The sequence below is a fragment of the Lithobates pipiens genome, unplaced genomic scaffold (assembly GCF_037356315.1).
Source record: "Lithobates pipiens isolate NorthernLeopardFrog02 unplaced genomic scaffold, aLitPip1_a1.2 Scaffold_18, whole genome shotgun sequence".
In the NCBI taxonomy this organism is placed as follows: domain Eukaryota; kingdom Metazoa; phylum Chordata; class Amphibia; order Anura; family Ranidae; genus Lithobates; species Lithobates pipiens.
In genome coordinates, this window is record NW_027507758.1 from 178,310,477 (window position 1) to 178,338,106 (window position 27,630).

General features: G+C 41.3%; 1 protein-coding gene across 5 annotated transcripts in view; it reads left to right on the forward strand.

Moving 5' to 3' along the window:
• The window catches only part of LTBP1 (latent transforming growth factor beta binding protein 1), a 466,869-nt gene that overhangs the window by 204,765 nt on the left and 234,474 nt on the right, over positions 1-27,630 (forward strand). For 3 of the 5 annotated variants that reach the window (XM_077486428.1, XM_077486427.1, XM_077486431.1), the window contains exon 5: positions 13,519-13,686. The exons of 1 other annotated variant lie outside the window; for it this stretch is intronic. In XM_077486428.1, coding sequence (XP_077342554.1) covers positions 13,519-13,686 — 168 coding nt within the window. Of the gene's footprint in view, positions 1-13,071; positions 13,687-27,630 lie in introns of those variants that run through there. One more of the 5 variants, XM_077486432.1, reaches the window with a different exon arrangement.

Sequence of the window (27,630 nt, forward strand, 5' to 3'; positions counted from 1 at the left end):
AACTAACTGATAGGCTTCTCTTCACCAGATGTGCAATTCAGTTCAATTTGGGCAATTGTTCATTACTACATATCAAATTATCAGTATCAATTTCTGCATCATTGGCAAAGTTGAATAACGTATATCATTTTATATGTTGTTCGGATATCTGCTGTCATCTAATACAGCCAGTCATCCTTCATACACAAGATTATCAGTCATAGCTGTTCCACAAATACACAAGCATTGTTGCCTCTGTAGGTCCTAAATAATTAATAATTGAAATAGGTGCAAGTTAGATCTGATCCTTGGACTATACAGGGCATATAGGACACATTGAAGTTATGTGGAGCTGCCTGTAAATTGTGGGTAGAAGAGGCACTTGTGAGTCTTGTGCTCTAACATGCTGTGCCTCAGTACAGGATATCCACTCCGGTGGTCACCCACAAAATATTCATATTTGGATTCTCTAACTGTTTGGCATACAGGGGAGGAAATGAGTAAATGGCTGAAAAGAGGAGTCACTTTTTCCTTTTTCTAAACATCTCATCGTTTCCTCAACACATCCTACACCCTTTTGTTCCTTTGAAAGCTAAAACTAATGGATGTGCTCTTTAACCTGTGAGCACACTAGACTATGACCAGACAATGATCATGTTTAAAATAGTTGGATCGTCCATTACATGGATGGCTACGCTTTCAAGGGCTGACTGTTCATTTAATCCCATTGACGATATTAAATATTTTCCTCCATAGATCAAGGTCAAACACTCTAACCTTAAGGTCAAGATTTAGTTAGAAACAACTAACTCAGTATTAAATGTATTGCAGTGAATTGAATGTCTTCTAACAGGGATAGGCAGATGTAACAGAAAGTAGACACAGGTCAGAACCGGAATGCAGAGGCTGCCCATCCCTGTCCTATTGTACATGAATGTTAGTTATTATTTTACATTCCAATTCTCTAAACATTATTAAACATGAATTAAGGATTTTCTTCTCTTGATGTATCTACAGAACTGATTTTATAATATCACATCATCCTGCTGAATGTGTACGGCTAGGATTTTAATATATTACAGTGTAATAAACTCATTAATGCTTACTTGTATCATAAAATGGTTTGAAGTCACTTTATAATGGGAGAGTTATTAAAAACAAATGCAGTTAGCTAGTGAATAGAAAAAAACTGTATGAATAACACATTTACCTCATCAATCTTGGGCTTATGTATTAATCTCAACAAAACGGTTGCTCTTAACCTGACCTTGGCCCCTGACCTGGTCACTCGACTATAGTCTCACTTCCCTTTCCAATGGACATCCTCTCACATTGATTATCTCAGGATCTGTCTGACCCCCTCATACTCCTCCCTCTTTGCCTGTAATTATTACCCATTGCTATGCTCTATATCTTTCCTTATGCAGTCTTGGCAATTCCCACACTTATCATGGATCGGTCGTATTAATTCTATGAAAATGACTATCTTGCCAAAACTTTTATATTACTGTCGCACTCTACCAGTGCAAAATCCTTTTCATTTTCTCTGGTTGCTCCAAAATAGAATCTTCCAATTTATCTGGGCCAATAAGCACCCCAGGATCTCCAGAGCGATCCTTTTGACACAAAGGGTACAAGGGAGCCTGGGAGTTCCCAATATCGCCAGATACTACCTGGCCACCCAGATTGCCCGATTATCCCTGCTTCATGCTAAATTTGTTAATCCTTTATGGGTTCTCTTGGAATTACCTAACTGTGCTCCCATTGCCATGCCAACCCTCCTCTGGCTACCTCATAACCTCTGCTCATTAACTTTGAGCCCGCTCATGCATCATAGCTTACAAGTCTGGCACTCCCTTGCCTCATGTCACCCTTTCTGCCGTGCTCTCAATCACTAACAATCCTCTTTCCTCTGGACCAACCACGGCATTCTCTTGGTGGGTCGCTAAGGAGTTCTCACACGTTCGACACTTTCTAATCACCAGAGCACTTCCCACGTGGGCTTCGCTTTGGGAGACTCATTACGTACTAGAAGAGGAGCTCTTCCACTACCTCCAACTTCAGCATTGGCTCACCTCTCTGCGCAGGACTCCTACATACCAGAATGTATTTGAACACATCTGCCTGCACTCCCCAAGATCCCTAGGCCTCATCTCGGCTCTCTATGCTTCTCTGAATAATCGTTAACCCAATAACTCTCACTTATGTAGCTCAGTGGGAACAAGATTTGGCGACCAAAATGAATTTGGCAGAATGGAGCGGGGCCTGGTCTTCTGTGGCCAAATGCTCATTTGATACAGCCTCCTTGGTGGTGGCATATAAGGTGCTCCTATGCTGGTATTGGGTCCCTGCTCGCAATGCCCATGCCAATCCATCCTACAGTGATCACTATTTCCAGGGTTGTGGCCATCTAGGAGGGACATTATACATATATGGTGGAAATGTCCTAGACTAATTGGCTTCTGGTCTCAGGTATTTGGCCTCCCATTTACGTTGTTTCACCTGCCTGTACCAAAAGAGGCCAAGTTTGCCTTATTACACTGTTCAATTCCAGGTCTGTTTTCTTATCAGTGAAAACTTGCCTCCTACCTATTTCTGTCAGCCAAAATAACTATTGCCCAAGCCTGGAAAAAGCCATCTGTCCCCTTTCAGGGTGTGAAGGATCGCATGACCAGTTTGATGCTTAATGAACAGATGTCAAGCATCCTCGGGGACGCTCATGCCTCAAAATTTGGGAACCATGGATGCCATATGCCTTTCCTACTCTCCCCCCAGCTAGCTTGGGTCATCTGTGATGGAAGGTCCGGATGTTCCCAAGCCCTCACCTTTTCCCCATCCTTCTGGTCCCTTTCTTTCCTAGACTCCCCTATCCCTCCTCTAGCTACTCAGTAGGTGAGCGACCTCCCTCTCTTCAGCTTCTCCTGTCTGCTTAATTTTCTTCTGTTATTTGCCTCTCTATCATTTTTAGTTCAGTTGTGGCTGTACAATGCACCACCTTTTGGGTTTTGAGGGGCCTAGGGGGTACCCCGGTAGTTGTGGGGAAAATCTCTGGGACCCCTGGATCCTGACCGTATCCTCTACACTTGAATTTACTGCTGTGGCATTTTTTCTATTTGTGTCACTTTATTTTTCTTCTTCTTTGAGCTAATACCTGTTCCAACTTAAAGGAGGCCCTGCATGGATAGATCTTTTGAATATTAATCACTTGTTAAAACTGAATAAAAACGATTGAAACAGAATATCACATGTACAAAATCTGTCTTCGGCATGAGCATTTAATGCATGACTTTCACCTTCAAATTCGTCTTTTTTTATTCGTTACATAGTTACATAGTAGGTGAGGTCGAAAAAAGACACAAGTCCATTAAGTTCAACTTATGTGTATAATTATATGTCAGTATTACATTGTATATCCCTGTATGTTGCGGTCGTTTGGGTGTTTATCTAATAGTTTCTTGAAACTAAAAAAACTATCAATGCCCCCCGTTGAGACCACCGCCCGTGGAAGGGAATTCCACATCCTTGCTGCTCTTACAGTAAAGAACCCTCTACGGTAGTTTAAGGTTAAAACTCTTTTCTTAGAGTCTTGTTAAACTCCCTTCCGCAAAAAAGTTTTATTCCTATTTTGGGGTCACCAGTATGGTATTTGTATATTAAAATCATATCCCCTCTCCAGCGTCTCCAGAGATAATAAGTTCAGTGCTCACAACCTTTCCTCATAACTAATATCCTCCAGACCCTTTATTAGCTCTGCTGCCCTTCTTTGTACTCGCTCCATCTCCAGTACATCCTTCCTGAGGACTGGTGCCCAGAACTGAACAGTATACTCTAGGTGCAGCCGGACCATTGCATGCCATTGCTGAGCCTATCATCTACTAGGAAACCCCAGGTCCTTTTCCATCCTAGATTCCCTCAGAGGTTCTCCCCCCAGTGTATAGATTGCATTCATATTTTTGCCACCCAAATGCATTATTTTACATTTTTCTACATTGAACCTCATTTGCCATGTAGTTGCCCACCCCATTAATTTCTTCAGATCTTTTTGCAAGGTTTCCACATCCTGCGGAGAAGTTATTGCCCTGCTTTGCTTAGTATCATCCGCAAATACAGAGATTGAAACGTTTACCCCATTCTCCAGGTCATTTATGAACAAATTAAACAGGATTGATCCCAGCACAGAACCCTGGGGGACCCCACTACCCACCCCTGACTATTCCGAGTACTCCCCATTTATCACCACCCTCTGAACCTGCCCTTGTAGCCAGTTTTCAATTCACGTACTCACCCTATTGTCCATGTCAACTAACCTTGTTTTGTACACTAAACATTTATGGGGAACAGTGTCAAATACTTTTGCAAAATCCAGATACACCACGTCTACGGGCCTTCCTTTATCTAGATGGCAACTCACCTCCTCATAGAAGGTTAATAGATTGGTTTGGCAAGAACGATTATTCATGAATCTATGCTGATTACTGCTAATGATACTGTTCTCATTACTAAAATCTTGTATAAAGTCCCTTATCACTCCTTCCAAGAGTTTACATACTATTAATGTTAGGCTAACTGGTCTGTAATTCCCAGGAAAGTATTTCGAGCCCTTTTTAAATATTGGTGCTACATTGGCTTTTCTCCAATCAGCTGGTACCATTCCAGTCAGTAGACTGTCAGTAAAAATTAGGAACAATGGTCTGGCAATTACTTGACTGAGTTCCCTAAGTACCCTCGCTTGCAAGCCATTTGGTTCTGGTGATTTATTAATGTTAAGTTTCCCAAGTCTAATTTTAATTCTGTCCTCTGTTAACCATGGAGGTGCTTCCTGTGATGTGTCATGAAGATAAAAACTGCAGTTTTGGTTACTGAAGCCCCTTGATTCCCTCGTGAAGACTGAGGAGAAGAATACATTCAATACCTTTGCCATCTCCCAGTCCTTTGTAACCAGATGCCCTTCCTTATTCTTTATGGGGCCAATATGGTCCGTCCTACCTTTTTTACTTAACATACTTACATACTTAAAGAATTCTTGGGATTTTTTTTGCTCTCCTCCGCTATGTGCCTTTCATGTTCTATCTTAGCCGTCCTTATTGCACCCTTACATTTCTTATTGCATTCTTTATAAATTCTGAATGCTGATGATGATCTACCTTGTATTTTGAAGGCCTTTTCATTTGCTTTTATATGCATTTTTACATTGGAGTTAAGCCATCCAGGACTTTTGTTCGCTCTTTTAAATGTATTACCCAATGGGATGCATTGGCTAATGCCCTTATTTAATATGCTCTTAAAGCAAACCCATCTCTCCTCCGTGTTCTTTGTTCCTTAGATTTTATCCCAATTTATGCCTTTTAGCAAGGTTTGTAGTTTAGGGAAGTTGGCTCTTTTGAAATCCAGTGTCTTTGTATTCCTCTTATGTTGCTTTTATGTTACCTATTTGTGGGCTTTATACTGAAGCCAATTGACCTGTGATCGCTGTTACCTAAATTTCCCCGTATTTCCACATCCGTGATCAGGTCTGTATTGTTGGTAATCAGTATATCCAGTAACGCTTTATTTCTAGTTGGTGCTTCTACCACCTGACCTATAAAATTGTCCTGCAAGACATTTAGGAACTGGCAAGCCTTAGATAAATGCGTGGTTCCCTCCACCCAGTCTATGTCTGGATAATTAAAATCCCCCATTATGATAACACTTCCCATCCTTGTTGCTAATCCAAATTGTGATAGGAGATCTGTCTCCACTTCCTCCCTCAGGTTAGGGGGGCTAAAGCATACTCCCAGTATCATTTTCCCCTTAGCATCATCCCTTTGAAGCACTACCCATAAGGATTCCACCTCCTCCCTAGCTCCCTTAGTGATGTCATCTCTCACGTTCACTTGTACATTATTCTTGATATATAGGCATACCCCTCCCCCCTTTTTACCCTCTCTATCCTAGTGATGTACCCTTGAATGGTTGCCAGCCAATCATGAGAGCTGTCAAACCAGGTGCTCATTTCTAAACATATTCATGCATATATTTGCATGTCACAGGAGAGTTTTACCTTTTCAATTTTTTGAAACATCTACAGTATATTCACAGAGGTAAGGATGGCCATACATGGATTGAAATTTGGCCAGTTCAGCAGGAACTTTCCAAACTTTTATCTGTGTATGGGCATGCTGGTTGTACACAAGTTGATCTATCCAAGTTGTGTACAGCCACTCAGTCGTGGACCAATGATCAGTGCAGCCGGCTATAGACAGCGGAACTGATCTTTGTATTCTGACAGTGGGGAAGGCTTCCCGCTGTCAGAAGACAATAGCACAGCAGGAATTATGATGTTTTATTTTGCTCAATCAGAACTCAATTGTTGAAAAAAAAATGATGAATATATGGCCAGCCTTATTCTTACCAACCAGAACAGCTGCCATGATATTCTGGGTATAAATGTGAACCAAATGAGCAGGCACTAAGAAATCCACATATAGGGAAGTGATAGCATTACAAATCTACACTCTTTGCAGGCTTCATTTATAAATATATTTTATAAGTAGTGTTATAATGTATTTTAGTTTAGTGCTTGTTCTATATATAGTATGAGGAGAGCCTGCCCTGTTTCAGTTCGCCAAGGGTTTGGTGTATCTTGTTAAATCCTGGACATTTGTAGGGCTAATCGGCAAACTGCTGTCAAAAATGCCATAGGAAACTGGGTAGTGCCATGGGGGTCAGTTTGGTTGCTCTTCTCTGCACTTTCTCCAGTTCCCCAATATCCTTTTTGTGAATTGGTGCCCAAAACTGAACTACATATTGCAGATGAGGTCTTACTATTTGTACAGGGGTAGAATTATATCTCTGTCTCTGCTGTCTCTACCTCTCTTAATACAAGAAAGGATTTTGCTTTCTTTGGAAGCCACTGCTTGGCATTGCATGCAATTATTACGTTTATGATCTATCAAAACACCCAGATCCTTCTCCACCATTGATTCCCAAAGTGTACTCCCCCTAGTATGTATGATGCATGCATATTCTTAGCCCTCAAGTGCATAGCTTTACATTTATCAACATTAATCCTCATTTGCCACATAGTTCCCACTTAAACAGTAAATTGAGGTTGTTGTAAATTGGAGACATCCTATTAGGATGTTATATGCATATCTTGGTGTCGTCTGCAAAGACATACATTTTATTTTTAATCCCAGACCCTATATAATTTATAAAGGTATTAAAAAGTAAGGGTCCCAAAACTGAATCTTCGGGTACACCACTGACAACCCTAGCCCATTCAGAGTATGAATCATTAACCATTACTCTCTGAATTTGGTCTTTTAGACAGTTTTCTATCCATTTACGAACCATTTAATCTTTCCATGCCTGTAGACTTTAGCTTACACATTAGCCATGTGTGTGGAACTGTGTCAAACGCTTTTGCAAAATCCAACTATACCACGTCCACCATCACCCCTCTGTCCAAGGTTTTACTTACCTCCTCATAAAAATAAATCAGGTTTGTTTGACAACTTCTGTCTTTCATGAATCCATGCTGTCTGTTGCTTAAAATATTTGTTTTCAGCAAGAACTCATCTATGTGGTCTTTTATTAAACTCTCCAGTATCTTTCTAACTATAGAAGTTATACTAACAGGTCTATAGTTACTAATACTTAGTAAAAATTTTGATCCCTTTTTAAATATAGGCACCACATTGGCCTTCTGCCAATCCAGTGGTACTATGAAATAAGATCTAAATTCTTTTAGGATCCATGGGTATGAATGCCATCTTTTTCAGGTGCGTTTTCACCTTTATTCTGTCTAAATATTTCTGGACCATATCCATTTTGATATGTATGGGGATAAGGAGTTGTGGTGAATGTGAGTGATATAATGTGAGGTGGTTTAGCTGCACACTGATCTTGCACTCAGCACCAAGAACAGATGAGCAGTAACAAGGGAACAGCTGTGATATGTTACAGTAGAAGTGTTTTGATACCAGATGTAGAGACAAGCTGTATTGCAAGATCCAGTAGCAATCAGAAAGAAAAGGACCAAGTTACTATATTCATTCTTCCCATATTAACAAAGTCAGCAAAGCGATGCAATTTATTGTCAGCATGTTACCAGTCATGGTAAACCATTAGACAAGAACTTGTGTTGCCTTTCATGACCACAATGCACAATTACCACCTATCCACCATTATACACAACTTTAGTATTCTTTAATTGACTATTAGGCCCCTTTCACACATGCGGACGATATGTCCGTATTTCATCCATCCGTTTGCGGGTGAAATACGGACATACATTCATCCCTATGGGATAGCGGGTGTCTGCGGATGAGCATCCGCAGACACCCGATTTCGTCCGCCTCCGCAACAGTCCGATTCTGCAGACGGAGGAAAATCCTATTTTTCTATCCGTCTGCAGAGCGGATCGGACGAACACGGACAGACGGTCCGTGCTCGTCCGATCCCCATAGAGGAGAGCGGAGAGCTGACAGGGCGGTCCCTGCACAGTGTGCGGAGACCGGCCTGTCCGCAGCCAGCTCAGCGGGGACAACGGAGCGATCCCCGCTGAGTGAGCGGATCTTCACGGGGCGGATCATTACTGATCCTCCCCGTGTGAAAGAGGCCTTATGGCCCATTATACCATGCATATTGCTTACAATGCCACTACAGAATGTCTTGTTTGATACTGAAGCTCAAAACAATTCTATCATTGGACTGAAACTTTGAATAAAAGCTTTCCCTGCAAAAAAAAGAAAAGGAAATACATACCTCTAGCACTGCCCGCACTGGGTGTCAGCAACCTGGTTTCCTGTTGCGCTCAGCGTTTTTTCTCTTTTATTAAGCTGGCCAACCATTATACTATTTTCTTTTTCAATTTCCTTTAGATTTACCTTCAACTATTGCAGGGGCCTGCCTATTTGCATACAAATTGAAAGTGTTTTGATTTGACCTCGTATTTTATGGTCTTGGTAAATCGAAAGGGAAATTATACAATTTTCTTGTATAATGTATGGTCAGCCTAACACAGCAAAGTAGTAACATAGGGGTCTGCAGGAGAAAAGAGTGTAGCAGAGGAGCAAGAGATGGGCACTCCCAGAAGTCTATTTATCACAGATATTTATATATCACTGTCAATTTACACAGTGCTTTAAATAATATACATAATATACATTTGTGAAAGCAACATGCTGCTTCATTTTTTAACACAACACTACCTACCGCTCCTGTGTGAACAGCAGTGGGTGTTGCCATTGTACAATTCATGGCAGGCATCGCAGGGCAGTTATAAGACTTTAAAAATGTTGAATAAATGCCATAGGAAAAGAGGGTATTGACACATGTGAGTGAATGAGCCCTAAAAGTCACTTCAGAAGTAGTTGGACTACACAGTTTACAGACTCTGTGTACAGAGCTGTGCACCAAGACCCAGGAGGAACTGTGATCAGGAGTTGCCGTCTTCACTAGATCATCGACTGGTGCATGCTGGGTTGATGATGTCACAGGGGGTGGGGTCACCCGTTGATATTGCTGGGCACTGCTCCTTATCTATTTAAGAACTATCAGACGTCGGAGCAGCCATCATTATGATTGACACTGAATCTACAATGGGGGACACCGGATTTTTTTTAATACAGGGATACCCCACTTTTAAGTACACAATGGGGTTTATTTACTAAAGCTGGAAAGTGCAAAATCAGGCTCACTACTCTATAGAAACCAATGAGCTTCTAACCCCAGCTTGTTCAATTAAGCTTTGGTAATAAAACCTGGAAGCTCATTGGTTTCTATGCAGAATGTATGTGACCTTGTAAATTAACCTCTTCACCTCCTATTCACTTTGGGTATGACCTATGATGCTTCTGTAGTTCATCATTACCAAGGTCCACTTTTAAACACCTTAATAATAATTTTCAAAAAATTGTGACAAAAAAAATTAAATAAAAAAAATTGGGTATTTTGGGGCTGTTCATACTGCCCTGCCATTATTTGCTTTGTTTTTATAACAAAGTAAGGGATAGGGAAAGTAAGGGAAATTGTTTTTTTTATACATTTTAAATTGGCCTGATAATGAAAAGATATATACAGGCTGGTACTCACATGTTTAAAAATGTAAACCCCTCCACTGTTGGCAGAAGGAGAAAAGACATAAGAAATCTTCTTCTCTCCGTTGGCGAGGGGAAATGCGGACCCATGTAATAATAGATTAACCAACCATCTAGTACTTATAATACTATCTATCTCTATGTCTATTGGGGTCCAGATCAGAAATGATACAGGGCTGAGATATAATTTTATTTACAACAGAATAGCACTTCCAAGGACAGTGGTAATGGCTGGGTGGATTTGTTTTGTCTTTGATTGGCACTGAATAGTAAAAACCAATGACAGAAGTAGCCTCTTATTGATAGAAGGGTTCACTGAGAGCTGATTGCTTAAACATACACATAATTCACATATGCATGTCAGCCATAATGCTTCAAAATGTTAAACTTTAGCCTGTGCCCTCCCTTCTTGATGTTGGATTCTTTATTAGCACATTCAAGTCAAACCAATAGAGAAAATACTGCAAGCACATTCAGCTGAAGCATCTCCATAGAATACGGACAAGAGTTAACATAAGGCCTTGTTTATATGGGCATACTTATGTGCAAAGGGCCATGTTTTCCCACACAGGATGCACAGGTGGTCTGCGCATCCACATACAGGCAGTCCCATTTATGTCTATTTGACATCCATGTGGGTGCAAGTGCATGCAGGTAAGTGTCCCCAAATGCAGACAGTGGGAGTTTGGGGGCACACACCTAACATAATTGGCACTTGCCTGCACATGCACAGAAAGAGAAACAAAAGCTGCTTGCTCTGGGAGCACTTGTACATGCTCGTTCCTGAGCCGCCTCTGTGTTTCTATGAGACACCGAGCGCAGCTCTGTCCCACCACCCTGCTCCCGTCTCACCGGCTGTGATTGACAGCAGCAGGAGCCAATGGCTCCCAGTGCTGTGTCTCAACCAATGAGGAGTCAGAAACCCAGGAGAGCTTCTGCTCCCATGCACATAACTGGATCGGGATTGAAAAGTATAAGGGAGGACTGCGGACAGAGCTGCACACTAACAGGTTTTTACCTTCATGCATAGAACGCATGAAGGTTAAAAAACATTCAGCCTTTAGAACCACTTTAAATGTGGTAAAGTGTTTAAAGGTGAAGTAACACCATACAACCCCCTCCCCTCCCCCAGTCCCTGCTGGATACTGAGCTGTCAGTGCCCACGCAGCTTCTCCAGCGGTCCCAGGACTTTATATCCCTGCTCTTCTCCTTGTAGCTCTTTTGGGATGGATCACAGTGATGCTCTTTGATGACACTGACCAATCAGGATTGCTCTGATCTGAAGAGTGGAGATTTCATGTCCCTGGACCGCTGGGCTGGCTGCATGCGCACTGACAGCTCAGTATCCCAGGAGGTAAGTACAGTGGGGACTGTGGGAGGTTGTCCAGGGTGTACGGTGTTAGTTGATCTTTGCATTTCTTATGTAAAGGTGAGCTCACACTTAAAGCGGAGTTCCACTCGTTTTTGTGTTTATTAAAAGTCAGCAGCTACAGAAAGTTAATAAACACACACCTGTCCCACGATCCAGCATTGTGGCCGCCCAAACCCTTGCTTCTCTCCCCCACCCCCTGGTGCTGACATCACAAGTGTGGGCACCCGGCTGTGACAGCTTCACTGCATATGCGTGAGTTGTGCTGTGCCTCCTCAATGGCCGGGAAAGATTGCAGGGGGGAATTTTCCCCTCGAGTCGCCTAGGTGGCCTGAGCGGAAGTAGGAGCTGAGTATTTGTCAAAATTAGCGCTTAAAGGGTTTGTAAACCCTCACAGTTTTTAACCTTAATGCATATGCATTAAGGTGAAAAACCTTTTGTGCTATGGCACCCCCTCAGATCCCCCTCCCCCTTTTTTACCTCAGTCCAATCGTTCCAGTGACGGTCTGTGTCAATGGACACAGCAGCAGGACTCGGGAGCATGCCCGCACAAGTGCCCCCATGTAAAGCGGCTCTCCATGGGGGCACTCAAGAAGAGGAGGATCCAGGAGTGCTGCGGGGGGACCCCAGAAACGGAGGATCGGGGCCACTCTGTGCAAAACCCTGGCACAGAGGAGGTAAGTATAACATGTTTATTATTAAAAAAAAAAACGAAAAACCCTCAAAAAGCTTTACAGTCAATTTAAAGCGGAACTCGCACTTTTGAGTGGAACTCCGCTTTAAGTAGATATGATCCTCAGGAAGAAGAATGTGGGCTCTTGAAGATTTCTACCAGTTGCATAGGGGCAAATTTGCTAAAACTGGAGAGTGCAAAATCTGGTGCAGCTCTGCATAGAAACCAATCAGCTTTGAGGTTTTATTGTCAAAGCTTAATTGAACAAGCTGATTGGTTACCACGCAGAGCTGCATCAGATTCTGAGTGTTCTAGTTTTAGTAATCCCCCCCCCCCCACACTGTTTCATGGAGTTTGACATGCCTATGCTAAGGGCTGACCGCCCAGGATCTTACATACAGCAATCACTAACTTTTTTTACTTTTTAGTCATATTGCTATACTGTTAAGTGCTGTTAATTGCTATGGTACTACATGCCATGACTTGAAAGGCAGAAGAGGAAAAAGGTGTCATCACTGACATACGTTTAAAGCAGCATGTACTGTACATTTCTCCTTTCTTTTATTATTGTTAACTTTTCAGTTACTAAAATAAATGCCACTCCAAGCGTAAGTTTTCATTGCAAGACTGTTAAAGTTAAGCCAAACTGACAGGGAAAATAAATTAATCGATAAAAGTCGAATAAATTATTAGCCTTAGCTGTTGACTTATGCCTCTGGATAAATATAATGAATTATGGCTATATAATTCCTAAATCCGACAATAGGCCATGTGCCAAAAGCTAGTGTAAAAAATTGGACCAGGGCAGCTGCGTCGCACACTCGATTTGATCACTCCCGTCTAGTGTGCCAAAAGATTTGAGACAGATGTTCTCAGACATGCCGCATGCCTAAAACATTTCTAGGGGACGGGCTGTAGAGAGGGAGAGAGAGAGAGAGAGAGGGAGAAAAGAGTGACTTAATAACGGCAGAAACAGCTGGAGTATGCAGGAAGAAACAGGAGTTTATTCTCCCCTAGGTGTACAGCGGCCAACCTCTTTACATTACATCTGCCTGTCAGAGCTGGCTGTTTAAGCTGTCATACAGCGTGCTGTACTTCTTTTTTTTTTTCACACTTTCACTCTGCCTGTGAATAAAGTGCAGCATTGTGATTACTAATCCCACTCTGGTGACTTGACTTTAATGTGGTCTTGGATTAGATCCCGGAGTTCTGTTTGCTAATCTTCCGATTGCTGTTTCGGAGACATCACTGGATATAGCGCAGAGCTTACTGACAAAATTGTCGCTTTTCTGTCTGATATTTGTCACTTTAACACCTTTTTTTTTTATTTTATTTTTGTCCATACCTTGGGAGGATACCAATGGATACCAAGCTGATCTGTCTATTTTTCCTTTTTTCTGTGCCTCCCCTGGCAGTGGGAAACCAGACAGGGCGCATCAAGGTGGTCTTCACACCCAGCATATGCAAAGTCACCTGCACCAAAGGCCGCTGTCATAACAACTGCGAAAAAGGAAATACTACTACACTTATTAGTGAAAACGGTCATGCCGCTGATACACTGACATCAAGTAACTTCAGAGTAGGTAAGTACAACAGTAGATACCACTAGCTATGTATTTATTATCCTAATTTGTAAATAATGCAAGTCTTTAACAGTATGGTGTTGGGGTTATTTCCAAGCTAAATACAAATAACAGATAGATAAATACAATAAAAGAGCATAGAAAACCAGGGCAGCTATTTCTGTTTAATTTAATTAAAGGACATATATATATATATATATATTAATTATCCCTGTATAATGTGCTTCATTAGTAATGCTTTCAGTATGTGCAAAGTAGCATCCAATTAATTTTTTTGGTCCACTTTGGATTAGTACATTTTGCACGTTATCATCGTTCTTTGCAAAAGTTTAATGAAAAGCACATAGAGGTTACACAATAGTTTGAATGTGCTGTGTAAATCTTATTTCCTAAGTTCCCATTTCAAACACTTTCAAACTAAAAGACTACCTAGTTAAACAAACAATCAAAACTGCTGTTCGCTAGTGGCTATAAAAGGCTGGTTGTTGAAATTGCTTGTAAATTTGGCCATGTATGGCTGACATTATACAGTGTTTGGTTCAGCCAATCGTTTAGGCGAGGCGATTGGAAAGAGATGGGAAGGGAGAGCTAAGCGGGCAAACATTGCTGTTGTTACCTATCTAGGATGGAGGAGTTGGGCAGTGGAAATCGGGACAGATTTTCATTTTTTTTTTCAAATCTGATCAATGTTCCGGAGAGTGGCCGGCCGGTAATTTTATAATTTTTTTAATATTTTTTAACATTTACTCTTACATACATCCTTACAAAGTGTAAATGTACAGTAACCCATAGCAACTATTCCATTGGTAGCTTGCTGTATATATGATAAAGACAAGACTGACCGTCATAAATTAGGTTCATTTTTATTAGTAATATAATTGATGAGGTTTTCTCTACTGATAAGCAGCTAGCAGAGGGTTACATGCAGTAGCAGTCAGCGTGGCGTGCCACCGAGAATTTTAACCTTATTTTAAAATCTGTGTGATTCATTAATGATCTTTCCACGTGTGTCCCACAAGAGAAAGCGATGGCTTTATTGTGCACGCAACAGAGAAAAAACATGCACAGATCGGGGGAAAAGTTGCTGTGATTTAGGCGAATGCAACTCTAACAAATATATCTTTCATGAATCTGAGATCTGCCTGTGTATTGCCAGACTGTGAACTCACATTATGTTAGTAAATAAACTTTCCTAACTTGAGGTTATGTTAAAGTAAGCATGGAGGAAATCGGTTTATTTTCACTGGCACTGTCTCTAAACGTCCTATTACATTTGCTTCATTCATTTTGCCTAATGAAGCTTTTGCCTTTCAAGCGAAATAAGTATAGTGTGCCATTCATGCAAAAGTAGCACGCACTTGAAACATTCAAATAGTTCAACATTAACATTAGTGAGAAACGACTAGAAAAGTAGACTTGCTAAAGACATTTCTGGCACTGGCAGGCCGTGTCTCATGTTCCATGTAGCAGAAGTTTGCTATAAAACCAGACCCCTCTAAGCTACTGCATTTCATAAAAAGGAAAAAAAAAAATAACTGAATGCAGACGATATGTTTATGCGTACGAAATAAAAAAAAAAAATCACTGACACTTGAATACAATATACAGAAAAACTGCATTTGTTACTTTTTCTTCTTTGGCCTTTTCGAGCTACTATAGTAGTTAAATTATGATTGAATCCAAACCTTTCCAGCCACCTGCTTTTTATATTTTATAAAGCAACAAGCCCACATTGGCGAAAAGCACTCACTGTTCGGTTTTCCTTGGTCTTAATAGAGTAAACGTAAGACTTAAGCGCTGAGCCTGTTGTAACTGTGGAACTGCTAGCTCGGTGCATATAGGGTGACTGGCGGAAGTTCAAGTGGAACCACCCCTGCAGGTCATTACAGAGGAGGCGGTGCAGGGACTTTACACTTCATAGAGCGGAGCAGGAAAACCTCTATAAGGGTGTGCGTACACCAGCGTTAGTGATAGTCATGTTCGGGAAAAATGATCATTCCTTTACAATGCATGTGTTTAAAAAGTGCAGGTCAAATGCATCAAACTCAAAGTGGGACTTTTGCAGAACTGTAGTAGTATAAGCACCTCTAAAAGGGTATAATTATTATACAGGATTTATATAGCGCCAACAGGTTGCACAGCGCTTTACAATATGAGGGCAGACAGTACAGCTACAGTACAATACCGGAGGAATTGGAGAGCTTATAATCTAAAAATGTGTACATTTCATTTTGATTGCCAGCAACAGATTAAAAAAAAAAAGCAGATGCGTCCTGTCCTATTCTAATCTTGTTACATCCCAAAAACAGCAATGGCCTCCACAGCAAAGAACGCGCTCACTGCAAAATTCAACACAAAGGTCTTCCATTGCATTCAAAATCTTTGAAAAACCTTCCCAAATGTGTTAAAAATGCAGATTCCAAATGCAAAGACCTAAGTCTAGTTTCTGATTGGTTGTCACAGCTCACCATTGCTCTCAGATCTTTGGTCTGAAACATTAATGTATGTGTTCTGTATAACCTATTATGGTAACAGCTCATGCAAATGGGCTATGTTTTTGTACAATTGACTCGTAAGTTTACAGATTTCCTTTAATTTGTGAAGTATGAACAATCATTCTGAGTCTATTTGGCTTGCATTGTATGTCTTTGGAACAGTTGGTCCTACTAAGACCCGTTCAGTTTTTTTTTGTTTGCAACCATGACTATGCAAAAGTGGTAGTAAAGGCTGAATCTCTTTTGCCTTCATGCATTCTATGCATGAAGGTAAAAAACATGTTTTCTGCTCCCCCAACAGTTCCCCCAATAGTCACCTAAGCCCCCCTCCCTGATTCAGCAATGTGCATGAGAACCTTGGCTGCGAGACTCCCTCTCCTCATTGGCTGAGACAGCAGCTGGAGTCATTGGTTCTTATTGCTGTCAATCACAACCAGTGAGCCAATGAGGGGCGGGGCCGAACCACAGCTCTATGTGTCTTATGGATGTATAGAGCAGGGCTCAAGAGTGAGCATGCACCAGTGCCCCCATAGCAAATGGCTTGCTATTGGGGGCACTGGTCAAAGGGTTGGAGCTGCTCTGTGCGAAACCACAGCATGGAGCAGGTAACTATATCATGTTTGTTATTTATTTTTAAAAAGCCAAACCTGTAATACCACTTTAATGTAGTAAAGCTGTGGCTCATTTTATGTTGTAGGCCACATGGTGCCCAGCTTTTGGCTCAAGGACTGCATATAGCCCTATGATGTGATCTGTGAGCCCCAAAAGCCAGTAGTCAATCTTTTACCGCCAATATGCTTACTTCACACCAGTAAAAGGAATATATGAAGTAGGCTTATGGTAAATAATTTGATTTAACACTTTCTTAATATTCTGTGCTGGCTATTCACCTTTTCCCTGCTATGTTTTTTCAGGAGGAGGGGAGGGGGGGGTATAGGGGGCACAAATGTAAGAGCATTTGGTTTACAAATGGACTGTACTAGCAATGATCCCTTAAAGTGTCATGTAGCATTTCTCTATCCTCTGATCATCTCCTGCAGCAAGTCCTCAGTCACCAATCCTTCCTATAGCATGTCTATAGTCTGACCATTTATCCTAGCATGTGCTCAGCCTGACAGTTTTCTCTAGTATTATATACATATTGAATATTACACACAATCCTTTGGTGCCATTAGGCAACATGCTATATATCTATACCAATTGGTTAAGTCTAAGTTCATTCTTTTTCCTAAAGCTGACTACCTACTGGGCACCTTGACTACATAGTCAATTTTAGACATAGCCATTAAGTTACTATATCTAGCACGTTGACCACCACTGTTCTAGGCCATCAGTTGGTTGTCTTACAATTCAGTACAAATCAGGTAAACTGATGCTGTGTACACATGACCGGACTTTCCGGAAGACTAGGTCCGACGGAATCAGTCTGTTGGACAATACGATCGTGTGTGGGCTAATCCAATCATTTTTCATTTAAAAAATGTGACGTACCTAGAAATAGAACATGTTTCAAATCTGTCCGACGGACTCAATTCCTATCGGGAAAACCGGTCGTCTGTATGCTGGTCGAACGGACCAAAGACGACGCAAGGGAAGCTATTGGCTACTGGCTATTGAACTTCCTTTTTTAGCCCCGTCTTATGTCATCATGTTCAAAACTAATGGACTTTCGAATGGGCTTAGTCCGTTCGTGTGTGGCCAAGTCCGTTCATTCGGAAGTCCTGCCAGAAAGTCCGGGCGTGTGTATGTCCGTTTGTTTCCCAGTTTCCCCAAAGCTGCTAATTTACCGTAAAGTGTATCTAAATCCAAAACCAAAAAGTGTAATATATTGCAGATTACTATTCCTTGGTGTGGTGGCTGCATTTATTTTCTTTTTTCCCAAAGTTCTTATGCTTTATTATGCTGTCCCTGAGTCGCTCTTCCACTGAATTTATGGAGGGAGCCATGGTTGTCACCCTAGTTTGCTCTTCTGATATGGGCTGCAATCATGTCTGTATCATGTCATGTCAATTACATGGATGACAGGGCAGTTGGTAGTCTACAGAGATAGCTAGGAAAGAAGATATTGTGGTGTATAGTGTATGAGAATAATTCCACAGATGGTTATCTGTGAGAACAAGATATTGAGCTACTAGCTGAAGGCTAGTAGGGATCTGATCTATATCCAGGTAAAGATTACTTCCCTTTGCTAATGACAGTTTATATTAATATTAAATACAGTTATCCCGTGCTTAAAGACACCCAAAACATTCCAGTAAAGGCACATGCAAATCAAGTATTTTACATTCTTACCTGCAGTGTTTTTCCTTTCCATAAATTATTGTTTACTGACTTGCAGTCTACTTTGAAATTGATAGAAAATTTGACTAGTCAATTCTCTAGCACAGCCTCCTACCATGACATAGCCCTCTTCTTTTCTGGGAGTGTCTAATTGCTGTCTGTGCTGGTCAAGGTCCTCCACCTCTCCATTCACCTTCCTACAGAACCTTTTTTTAGCTGTTGGGGGAGCAGGGAAGGAGAATACTATATAGTCTCATAGAGTGACATCCCTGAATCTGTCAGTTCTGCTGACATCACATCCAAGATAGTGGAGCCTCTAGTCTGAGGACTTTTGGATGTCTACATGAAGGAAGATTTTACAGCATTCATAAAATATATTATGTAAACATATATTCTTATAAAACATTTTTATGGAAATGAATGGTCAGGAAATAGGACATCTTTAATGTGGAAGTAAAGCCAGATCTTGTTTTAAATAGAGTGAAGGTTTAGATCAGGGGTCAGAAACCAGTAGATCCCAGCCAGGTGACTGGTAGATTGCGGTCTTGGCTTGCTGACCCGCCACCCCAGAGCATTAAACAGAGTGAAATGCAGAGGTACTACTTGTAAAGTTGGAACTGTTGTAGGGATAAAGAGCCACATAAGCCGATAAGCCGATTTCTTATCCCGGCTAGCAGTCTCCAGAGTGAAGCCAGCAGGAAAGAGGAGATCTTCAGATCAGTATAAAGCTGGTTTAAACCCATAATTGCCATGCAATGCATGTGATTGTGACACAGAGGCAATAGAGGTTTAAATCAGGTTTGAGGAGGAGACACCGTGCCCAGTGACCTTTGACTTCTTCCATGTTGTTGAGGTAGATCTCCATCTCATTAAGGTTTAGATGCTTAGTTGAAACAAATAAATTTTGGCACCATGACATGGCTATCATGGACATAAAAAGTGATACACTATGCTTCATCCCTAAATAATTCAGAACAAAATAGAGACCACAGAAAATTGATTTTTTTTGGCACCGTATCGAACACACAAAATTGTATGTATATGTAAATATTGTCTTTTATTAGAAAATGGAATTAAAAATAAATTAAAACCATTAGATAGTATTAACCCGAACTAGTGTGGAAGTATACACACCCCTTCCAAAGTATTGACACTGGTACATATGTAATGAAACAAATACAATCACCAAGGACAAATAATATAGTGGGGGCTATCTCTGTGGAGGGGTGTGTCGCCTCACACTAGGTGGACAGTGCTGTGCTCAACATGTTTCACGTTGACAAATAACGCTTCTTCTGGAGTGTAAAGGGTTAATTATAGTGTTAAACCCTGTTCAAAAGAGAACATAAACAGAGTTCAAAACATACCATTTTCAACGCATATATTAATATACTATATACTCAAAAACCATAAACTTAAAGTACTTACAAGCAAAATGCGTGGGCCACAAAAGAGCGAGGAACAGAGCCAGTGGCAGGCATGACCCCCCATATGATTACAAGTAGAAATGGGGCTTCACCTATGTAAGTAGCATATAAGGTATAGTGTTACTATACAAACACAAACACAAACAGCACTGTCTCTCAGAGTTTATGCATAGAAATTAGAACTGCATAGTAAAATCAATGGTTACCGTATATGTAACACTTACAACAAGGGCTTATTATATATGGATATCTGGGGTTTATTTGGGGCAGCAACTTCATCTCCCATTATCAAAACATAAGGGTTGAATACATTGCAACTAAGGACTAAAAAGGATAAATAGCTAGCATATGAAACAAAGCACCGGGTAATTAGAGAAAAGGTTTATATGAACAGATTTCATTCAAATCATTCAGATTTCATTCCGGATGGTTGCGTAGCATTGAGTCTCTCTATCCAAAGTTTTTCCCTCTGGAGGATCTTTTTATCCCACTCTCCCCCCCTAGGGTCTTTAGGGACCTTTTCAAGAACAAATCAAGATGTCTACTGACAGGTGTAATCATTTTACCACTCGATGAATATTATATGTGGTCATTGATTCTTTTTTGGTCTAATGGTCATTCCCACGTAGAAAGCTTCACACGCACAGGGCATCAAGTAGACGACTCCGGGTGTGTCGCAATCCATGTAGAAACGAGGAGTAAAGACCTGACCATTGTAGTACGAAATCTGTACCTTGATGTATCCACGGACACATATCACATCTGCCACAGATGCTTGGTTGGGTTTAATGATTTAAAGTGGATGTAAACCCACTCTCATCCTTTCTAAACTACTGCAATATTGGTTATCAAGAAGGATATACATGCCTCCTGCATGTATACTTATCTGTTAAATGTCTCCCCTCTGTCTGCTATGAGACCTGAAAAACTGCAGATTTTGTGGGTGGGTCTGTTATCCAGGGCTCAGTGGGTGGAGTCGTGATGTGAGTAGACTCCCCACCCACCTCTACACTCCCCTTATCAATATGCATTTTCTTCTGTGTATTTCTTACACTGAACATCTGCTATGATCACTAACATCCAGTCAAAACCCAGAAAAGTCTCCACATTACTTCAGCATGCCAAATCATGCTGAAGTGTGGAACAGCCAATGCTTGCAGAGCTGCTGAAGAAATGAGTGGGGGTGGGAATTAAAAAATAATGCATGTCTTAGGCTAGTGCACAAGATATGTAAATCACCTGTCAATCACAGCAAGGGGGAAGAACGGTCAAAGTTTTCAGTTTGTCCGTTTTATTTCACTGAAAAAAAGATATGAGGATTGCTCAAAGCTGGATAAACTCTTTGTGGCAAGACTGGGCACAGCTGATCTGAAATCCCATACTCTATATTGTGCCAGACGAAAAAAAAAATCGGGTTTACATCCACTTTAAATGGTTTTAATGATCCCTTTGGTGAGACTTTAGCATGCTTCTTGTCCCAGTGGCAGCCTAGAAACTGAAATTGGTGTTAAGTAGAAATCTCTTTGAAAATGCCTTTCTTAAAGTGGGAGCTAGAACCTCCATTCATTTAGTATTATTGTCTGTGTCTTTACTGGACATTTTCCTTTGCTTCTTAGTGTGGTAATGTCATAGGAAGTGGAGAGAAATCAAAATTTAATCACTGATAGCAATAACAATGAAACTGGGGATCTAAGCCAGGGGTGCCCAACCTTTTAAGAGCGAGGGCCATTTAAGCAACTTGGTAATCAGTCGTGGGCCACAATAAGCCAACAGGTCACGGCTACTCTATAGGCCCTCCAATCCATCCCAGATGGAAGGGGGCAAACTCCCTTCTATTTTTTTATCATTTTTTTAGGACCAGATTGGAGACAGGTGGGAGTAAATGGACAAAAGCCTGTTCACATCTACGTCTCTGTAGAGGTGAATTGAGGGTCCGATTGGGAAGGGTCAATCGAGTGACAAGGGCCTAAACTGCTTTCACACTGATGTGCTGCAGTTTACCCACACCGCAAGTGCAGCGTAGTGCCCCTGTGTCTATCCTGTGGGTTAACTGAACTTTGCCATAGCTGACGCTGTACAGGAAGCATCAGCTTATGGGGCTCTGCTCTGCAGCCGTTTTCTTCCTCTACCACCAGCTTCATTCACAACACCGATGCTGTGGTATGACGGGTCAGCAACCTGCGGTCTGGGCTTGCTAACCTGCCATTCCAGAGCAGGAGGTCATGGGCCACATTAGAGGGCTCTGCGGGCCACTGGTTGGCCACCCCTGATCTAAGCTTTCCCAAAAACATTTTGGCTGTAGTCACATTTTAGGGCATATAGTCAAGATCACTTACGTTTTTTGCAGATCCCATCCTGTTCTTGGATATTTTAGTGCTGGGTTGGATATTTTGCTGTATTTGTATCTTTGACACTATTATACATATATAACAAGACTTTTTGTTTCACTTTACTTAGTAGCTCATAAACATTTTATTATATACAGTACAGGATTTTTATAGCTCCGACAGTTTACGCAGCGCTTTACAACATTAGGGCAGACATTACAATACAATATAATACAATACAATTCAATACAGGGGGAATCAGAGGGCCCTGCTTGTTAGAGCTTACAATCTAGGATATATGGATCTCAATTCACTTCTTCTGCCTGACTAATGCATGAGAATCAGAGGAAATATTGAGGCGTTGTTCAAAGATAGGCACGGCATTATTACACAATAAGTAACCCAACACTGATTTAAACCATTTCCGAAAAAGTAAAGAAAAGTTTTTATCTTCCTCCAATCATGTTTACATTCTTTGTCTTTAGTCCTTTTTGTCTACATTGCTGTATGATTGCTCTTTAAATTATGTTGAGGGTTTGACTAACAGTGAAGGAATTTACCTGTTACAACTTGTAACAACTTATTATTTTCTGGAAGTGAACCAGATGTTTTCACCCAGGGCAATGTTGTCTTCTTTTACCCTGCTAGCTTCTTAGAAAGATTACACTTTAGATTTATGAAGTCATTATTTTACATGGATACCTTTATTGCCACCCATCCTCTTGTATTTGAACTAGTATAAAAATAAAGTATTATTATTATTATTATTATTATTATTATTATAAAAAATGCTTAATTTGATATGGCTTTTAGGAAGTCTGTGCTTTCTGTTTATGCAAATTCATTATATTAAAATGGACCTAAAGTTAACCACTGACTTTTCAGTCTGCAGGCTCCCTTCCATAAGTAGATGTAGACATCTAGCTAAAGCTCCGTGTATCAGAAACATTTGACTTTTGTAAACTGCAATACTTATTTTCGCCTGTTTTCATTCTTTGTTTCATCCCAGTACTGCTGATCTTCTTCGGCCTCTTTTCAGCCATTTCCTGCCTAACTTTAGCGTTTAGAGTTGAGTGACTGGGTACACCAGGGACAGAAATTAAAGTGATTGTAAACCTCAATCATGAAAAATGAACAAAGCACATCCCTCTATAGTATATACTTGTCTCAATTACTCACTTTTGTCTGCTGCTTTGTTCCTCTGCTCTCACCTCACTGAGCTTTGCAAAATGTAACTTCAGCCCTCTGCCCCCTTTTTTCTAACCTCTCAGACAATCTTTAAAATTCTGTAGATTGCAGGATAGACAGGAATAACTTATATAGGAGGATTTGTTTCATCTCTTTGTAACACCCGAGGCCAGTCATTTCATTGGATATATGAGAGGGTTTATAACCACTTTAAGGGGAAATCTGTCCAACGGGAGCAGTAAAACATATGTGTTTAGCAAAAATGGGAAGAGTTATTTGTCACGAGTTTATTTGTCTCGCTGTGTATCAGGGGAGCATGTCCTCTATTAAACCTGTTTTCTGCCAGGAACAGGTGACCTTGTTTTGGCGGCATACTTTTGGGTACAGGGCTTTCCAGGGGAAATAGCATAATCTCCCTTGAATGTGAGCTCACTTGCAAGGTGACCTACCTTGGTTAAAACTGGTACCTGTTAACTGTACTCTGCCCACCTGCACCAACGGACCTTGCTTTGATCCTTGGATACAAGTTTCATTTCCAGGAGGTGTCCTAATATAGAGGTTAGGTGAAGGAGGAGTCCACACTAGGAATGCCGTTCTAGGGGTTTGCTAAATAAATAATAGCAAAGATATTCACATAAAGCCATCCTTTTAGACTGCAGCACATATCTTGCAGTTACAGATAGTTCAGCTTTGCTCTTATGCCCTGTACACAGGGTCGGACTTTTCGACAACAAAATCCGATTTTTTCAGACGGATTTTGGCCCAAACTTGTCTAGCATACACACGGTCGCACAAAGTTGTCGGAAAATCCGATCGTTCTGAACAGGGTGACGTACAACACGTACAACGGGACTATAAAGAGGCCCATAGCCAATAGTTTTCGTCTCTTAATTTGTTCTGAGCATGCATGGCACTTTGTCCGTTGGAATTGTCTACACACTATCGGAATTTAAACAATCGGATTTTATTGTCAAAAAAATTTAGATCCAGCTTTCAAACTTTGTATGTCGGAAATTCCGACGGAAAAAGTCCAATGGAGCCCACACACGATCAGATTTTCCAACACCACGATCCGATTGCACATTTTCCATCAGAAAGTCCAACCATGTGTATGGGGCATTATAGATGTGGAGTGAGAGGAGATATGTGAGACCCATTACAAAAAGAGTTTCCCAGAGCCTGACATCCCATGACGGGGATGTAAGTAGTTCTGAAAATGCATACAAACATTCCTTCGCATGTATGTACTACATACATGTTATGTATGTACATGTATGTAATACATGTTAAGTTGGTTCACCCACAAAGTTTACACTATATTTAACCCTGAATTCCCATGGTACTTCTCATACTTCTACTGCCAGGGGCAGGCTGTCATTTAATCCTTACAACTCCTGAGCCTCCCCTGGCTATTGGGAGTGACTTAAGTGGCCTCTGGCCCCAGTCTATAGGTCTATAGTGATCACTGCTAACCTCATATAACATGTTACATGTTTCTGCATTCATGTTCAGCATGTTTCTAGTCTCCAACCAAACCTGTGTCATGTTCTCAATATCTCACCATAACTTACTCTATTATTTCTACAGCCTCTTGACAGTCCCTGCTAGCATTACATACAATATACTGAACATTTTTTGAAGACCTTTGATGATGATAGGGGTTGCAGTTGAGGCCCCCTATAGCTTATATGTTGACAACCCTGGTTTGTTCTATATACTGTACAATGTATGACTTTACTAGTCTGATTATCTACATCAATTATCTGTACCAGCTCAAGCGTTTACTGTATATCTCATCCCTTGGTATGGGAAGATGAATAAGTAAGGAATTCCCCTTACATGGTGGCAGTAAGTCTAATCTTCTCATGTTATGGGAATTTAGTTATCTTCCGATCATTCCCACCGTAAACACACGCTGTGTGGCGTGGTTACAAAATCTCAGTGAAAGGATGTGTGAGTCATGATGACAGCACACGCTTTCTCCTAGATCCCTGTCTCAAAGCAATGAACAATATTCATTCAAAAGCAAGCTTTCACTGATTGGAAGAATGTTACTGTATGTTCTTTACTTTCTACAGATCTCTTCTACTCTGACTAACCATTACTGTTATATAGCATTAAAGGAAATACCGGGTCTTTTTAGGCACAAAAAAAAAAATAATACGCCTTTTGTTTTTTTTACATTAAAACAAACCTTTATTAACCTCATAAGATTAAAAAGACCTCTCTGCCGCCACCATTCTCGGGGATAGTATTTGCCTCTTACCTTTGGCTTTCTGGGACCCTCTTCCATTCGATGTATTCCCATTTATTAACCTTTCTTGGAATGTTAACGCTCCATCCTTTGCTGTGGGAGCCCAGATGTTGGGTTAAACTTCATTACGCAGCCTCTTGTTACCCCTTGTACAGTCTTGGGTATATCTTTGGGCAGGAACGGACTGACAACTCATGGGGCCCCCGGGCAATAGGAGATTATGGGTCCCCCAGGATATCAGAAATTATGGGGCCACACAATATACACAAACACACACACACACAGTATACAATCACACAGTATACACAGACATGTTTCTATTGGCTGAGAAGGTACTGGAGAGGCGGGGCAGCTATAATCTCTGGGTTTTTAGACCAAAAGGATGTCGGTAAGGGACATTTCAGAGACAGATGTAAAAAAAAAACACAAATTTTTACATACTGTCCCTGGTTTTACTAAGGCTGGCAACCCTGATGGGGCCCCCTAGTGGTATGGGGCCCTCGGGCAGTGCCCGAGTGGCCCAATGGTCAGTCCGCCCCTGTCTTTGGGGGTTATTTGATTGAAGACACTCCTACCTATCTTATGCTCTGTGATGTACGTTGCACTCCCTGTGGAGTATTATGGATATGGTTTAAGGCCTGGTTCACACCTATGCAGATTGCAGTTTGCATATTCCAGGTGCATTTTGTGTTTTTCAATACACATTTTAAGGCTGGATTCACACCTATGCAATTTTAGTGTTTTTTGCATTTTGCAGATTTGCACTACAGTCCATTTACCATGGCTTCCTATGGAACACGTTCTGTAGGGCAAATCTGCAAAATGCAAAAAGCACTACAACTGCATAGGTGTGAATTCAGCCTTAAACCATTGAAGTCTATGGCAGTGTTTCTCAGCTTCAGTCCTCAAGACGCCCCAACAGGTCACGTTTTCAGCATTTCCCATTACAGTTGTGGTAATTACTAAGGCAATAAAACTGGTCAAATCACCTGTGCAAAATAATGGAAAGCCTGAAAACATGACCTGTTGGGGCACCTTGAGGACTGGAGTTGAGAAACACTGGTCTATGGAACCAAAAATCTGAAAAAAAGTCCCTGGTCCTTTCCATAAAATGCACAGATGTTAAAGCGGGAGTCCACCGGGACTCCGCGTTTTTTTTTTTTTTTTTTAAAAGCCAGCAGCTACAAATACTGCAGCTGCTGACTTTTAAATAGTGACACTTACCTGTCCAGCGCGCCCGCGATGTCGGCACCCGAAGCCGATCGCTCGCTCGTGCCGCCGCCATCTTGGGTATGGGAATCAGGAAATGGAGCCTTTCGGCTTCATTTCCCGGTTCCCTACTGCGCATGCGCGAGCCGCGCGGCGCAATCCGGACGGTCCCCGCTGCCTCTGGGAGCTGTGTGTTTCCCAGCAGGCAGCGGGGCACTTGCTGAAGGGGGCGGGCGCTTGCGGAAAGGGGCGTAACGTACGCCCCTTTCCGCAGAGAGCTAGCCCGGAAGTGGGTGCAGTTACCTGGATTATCCAGGTAACTGCACCCCCCTCCCCCCTGAAAGGTGCCGATTGTGGCGCCGGAGGGGGGGGGGATTCCGATGAGCGGAGGTCCATTTTAGGGTGGACCTCCGCTTTAATGTAACCCATAGGAAACCATGTTAAATGGACTGTAGTGTGTTTCTGCAAAACTGAAAATGCACAAAATAATTGCATAGGTGGGAACCAGGCCTTAGTGATGGTGCACTACCATTTTATGTGATTTTATCTTTGTATTTCCATTTTTTTCTTGTGTTTATGTAGCCCTTTGTGTGGCCTTTTAATTTTATGATAATTGTATGTTAATAAAGGTTTTGTAACTTAAAAAGTAACTGCAGTCTGCTCACATAATTTGTAATAAAAACATATTTGCCATTCTGAATCTTCCCTCCAACCACTTTGCATATCATTTTATATATACTGTGATTCTGTACTTGCCAAATATG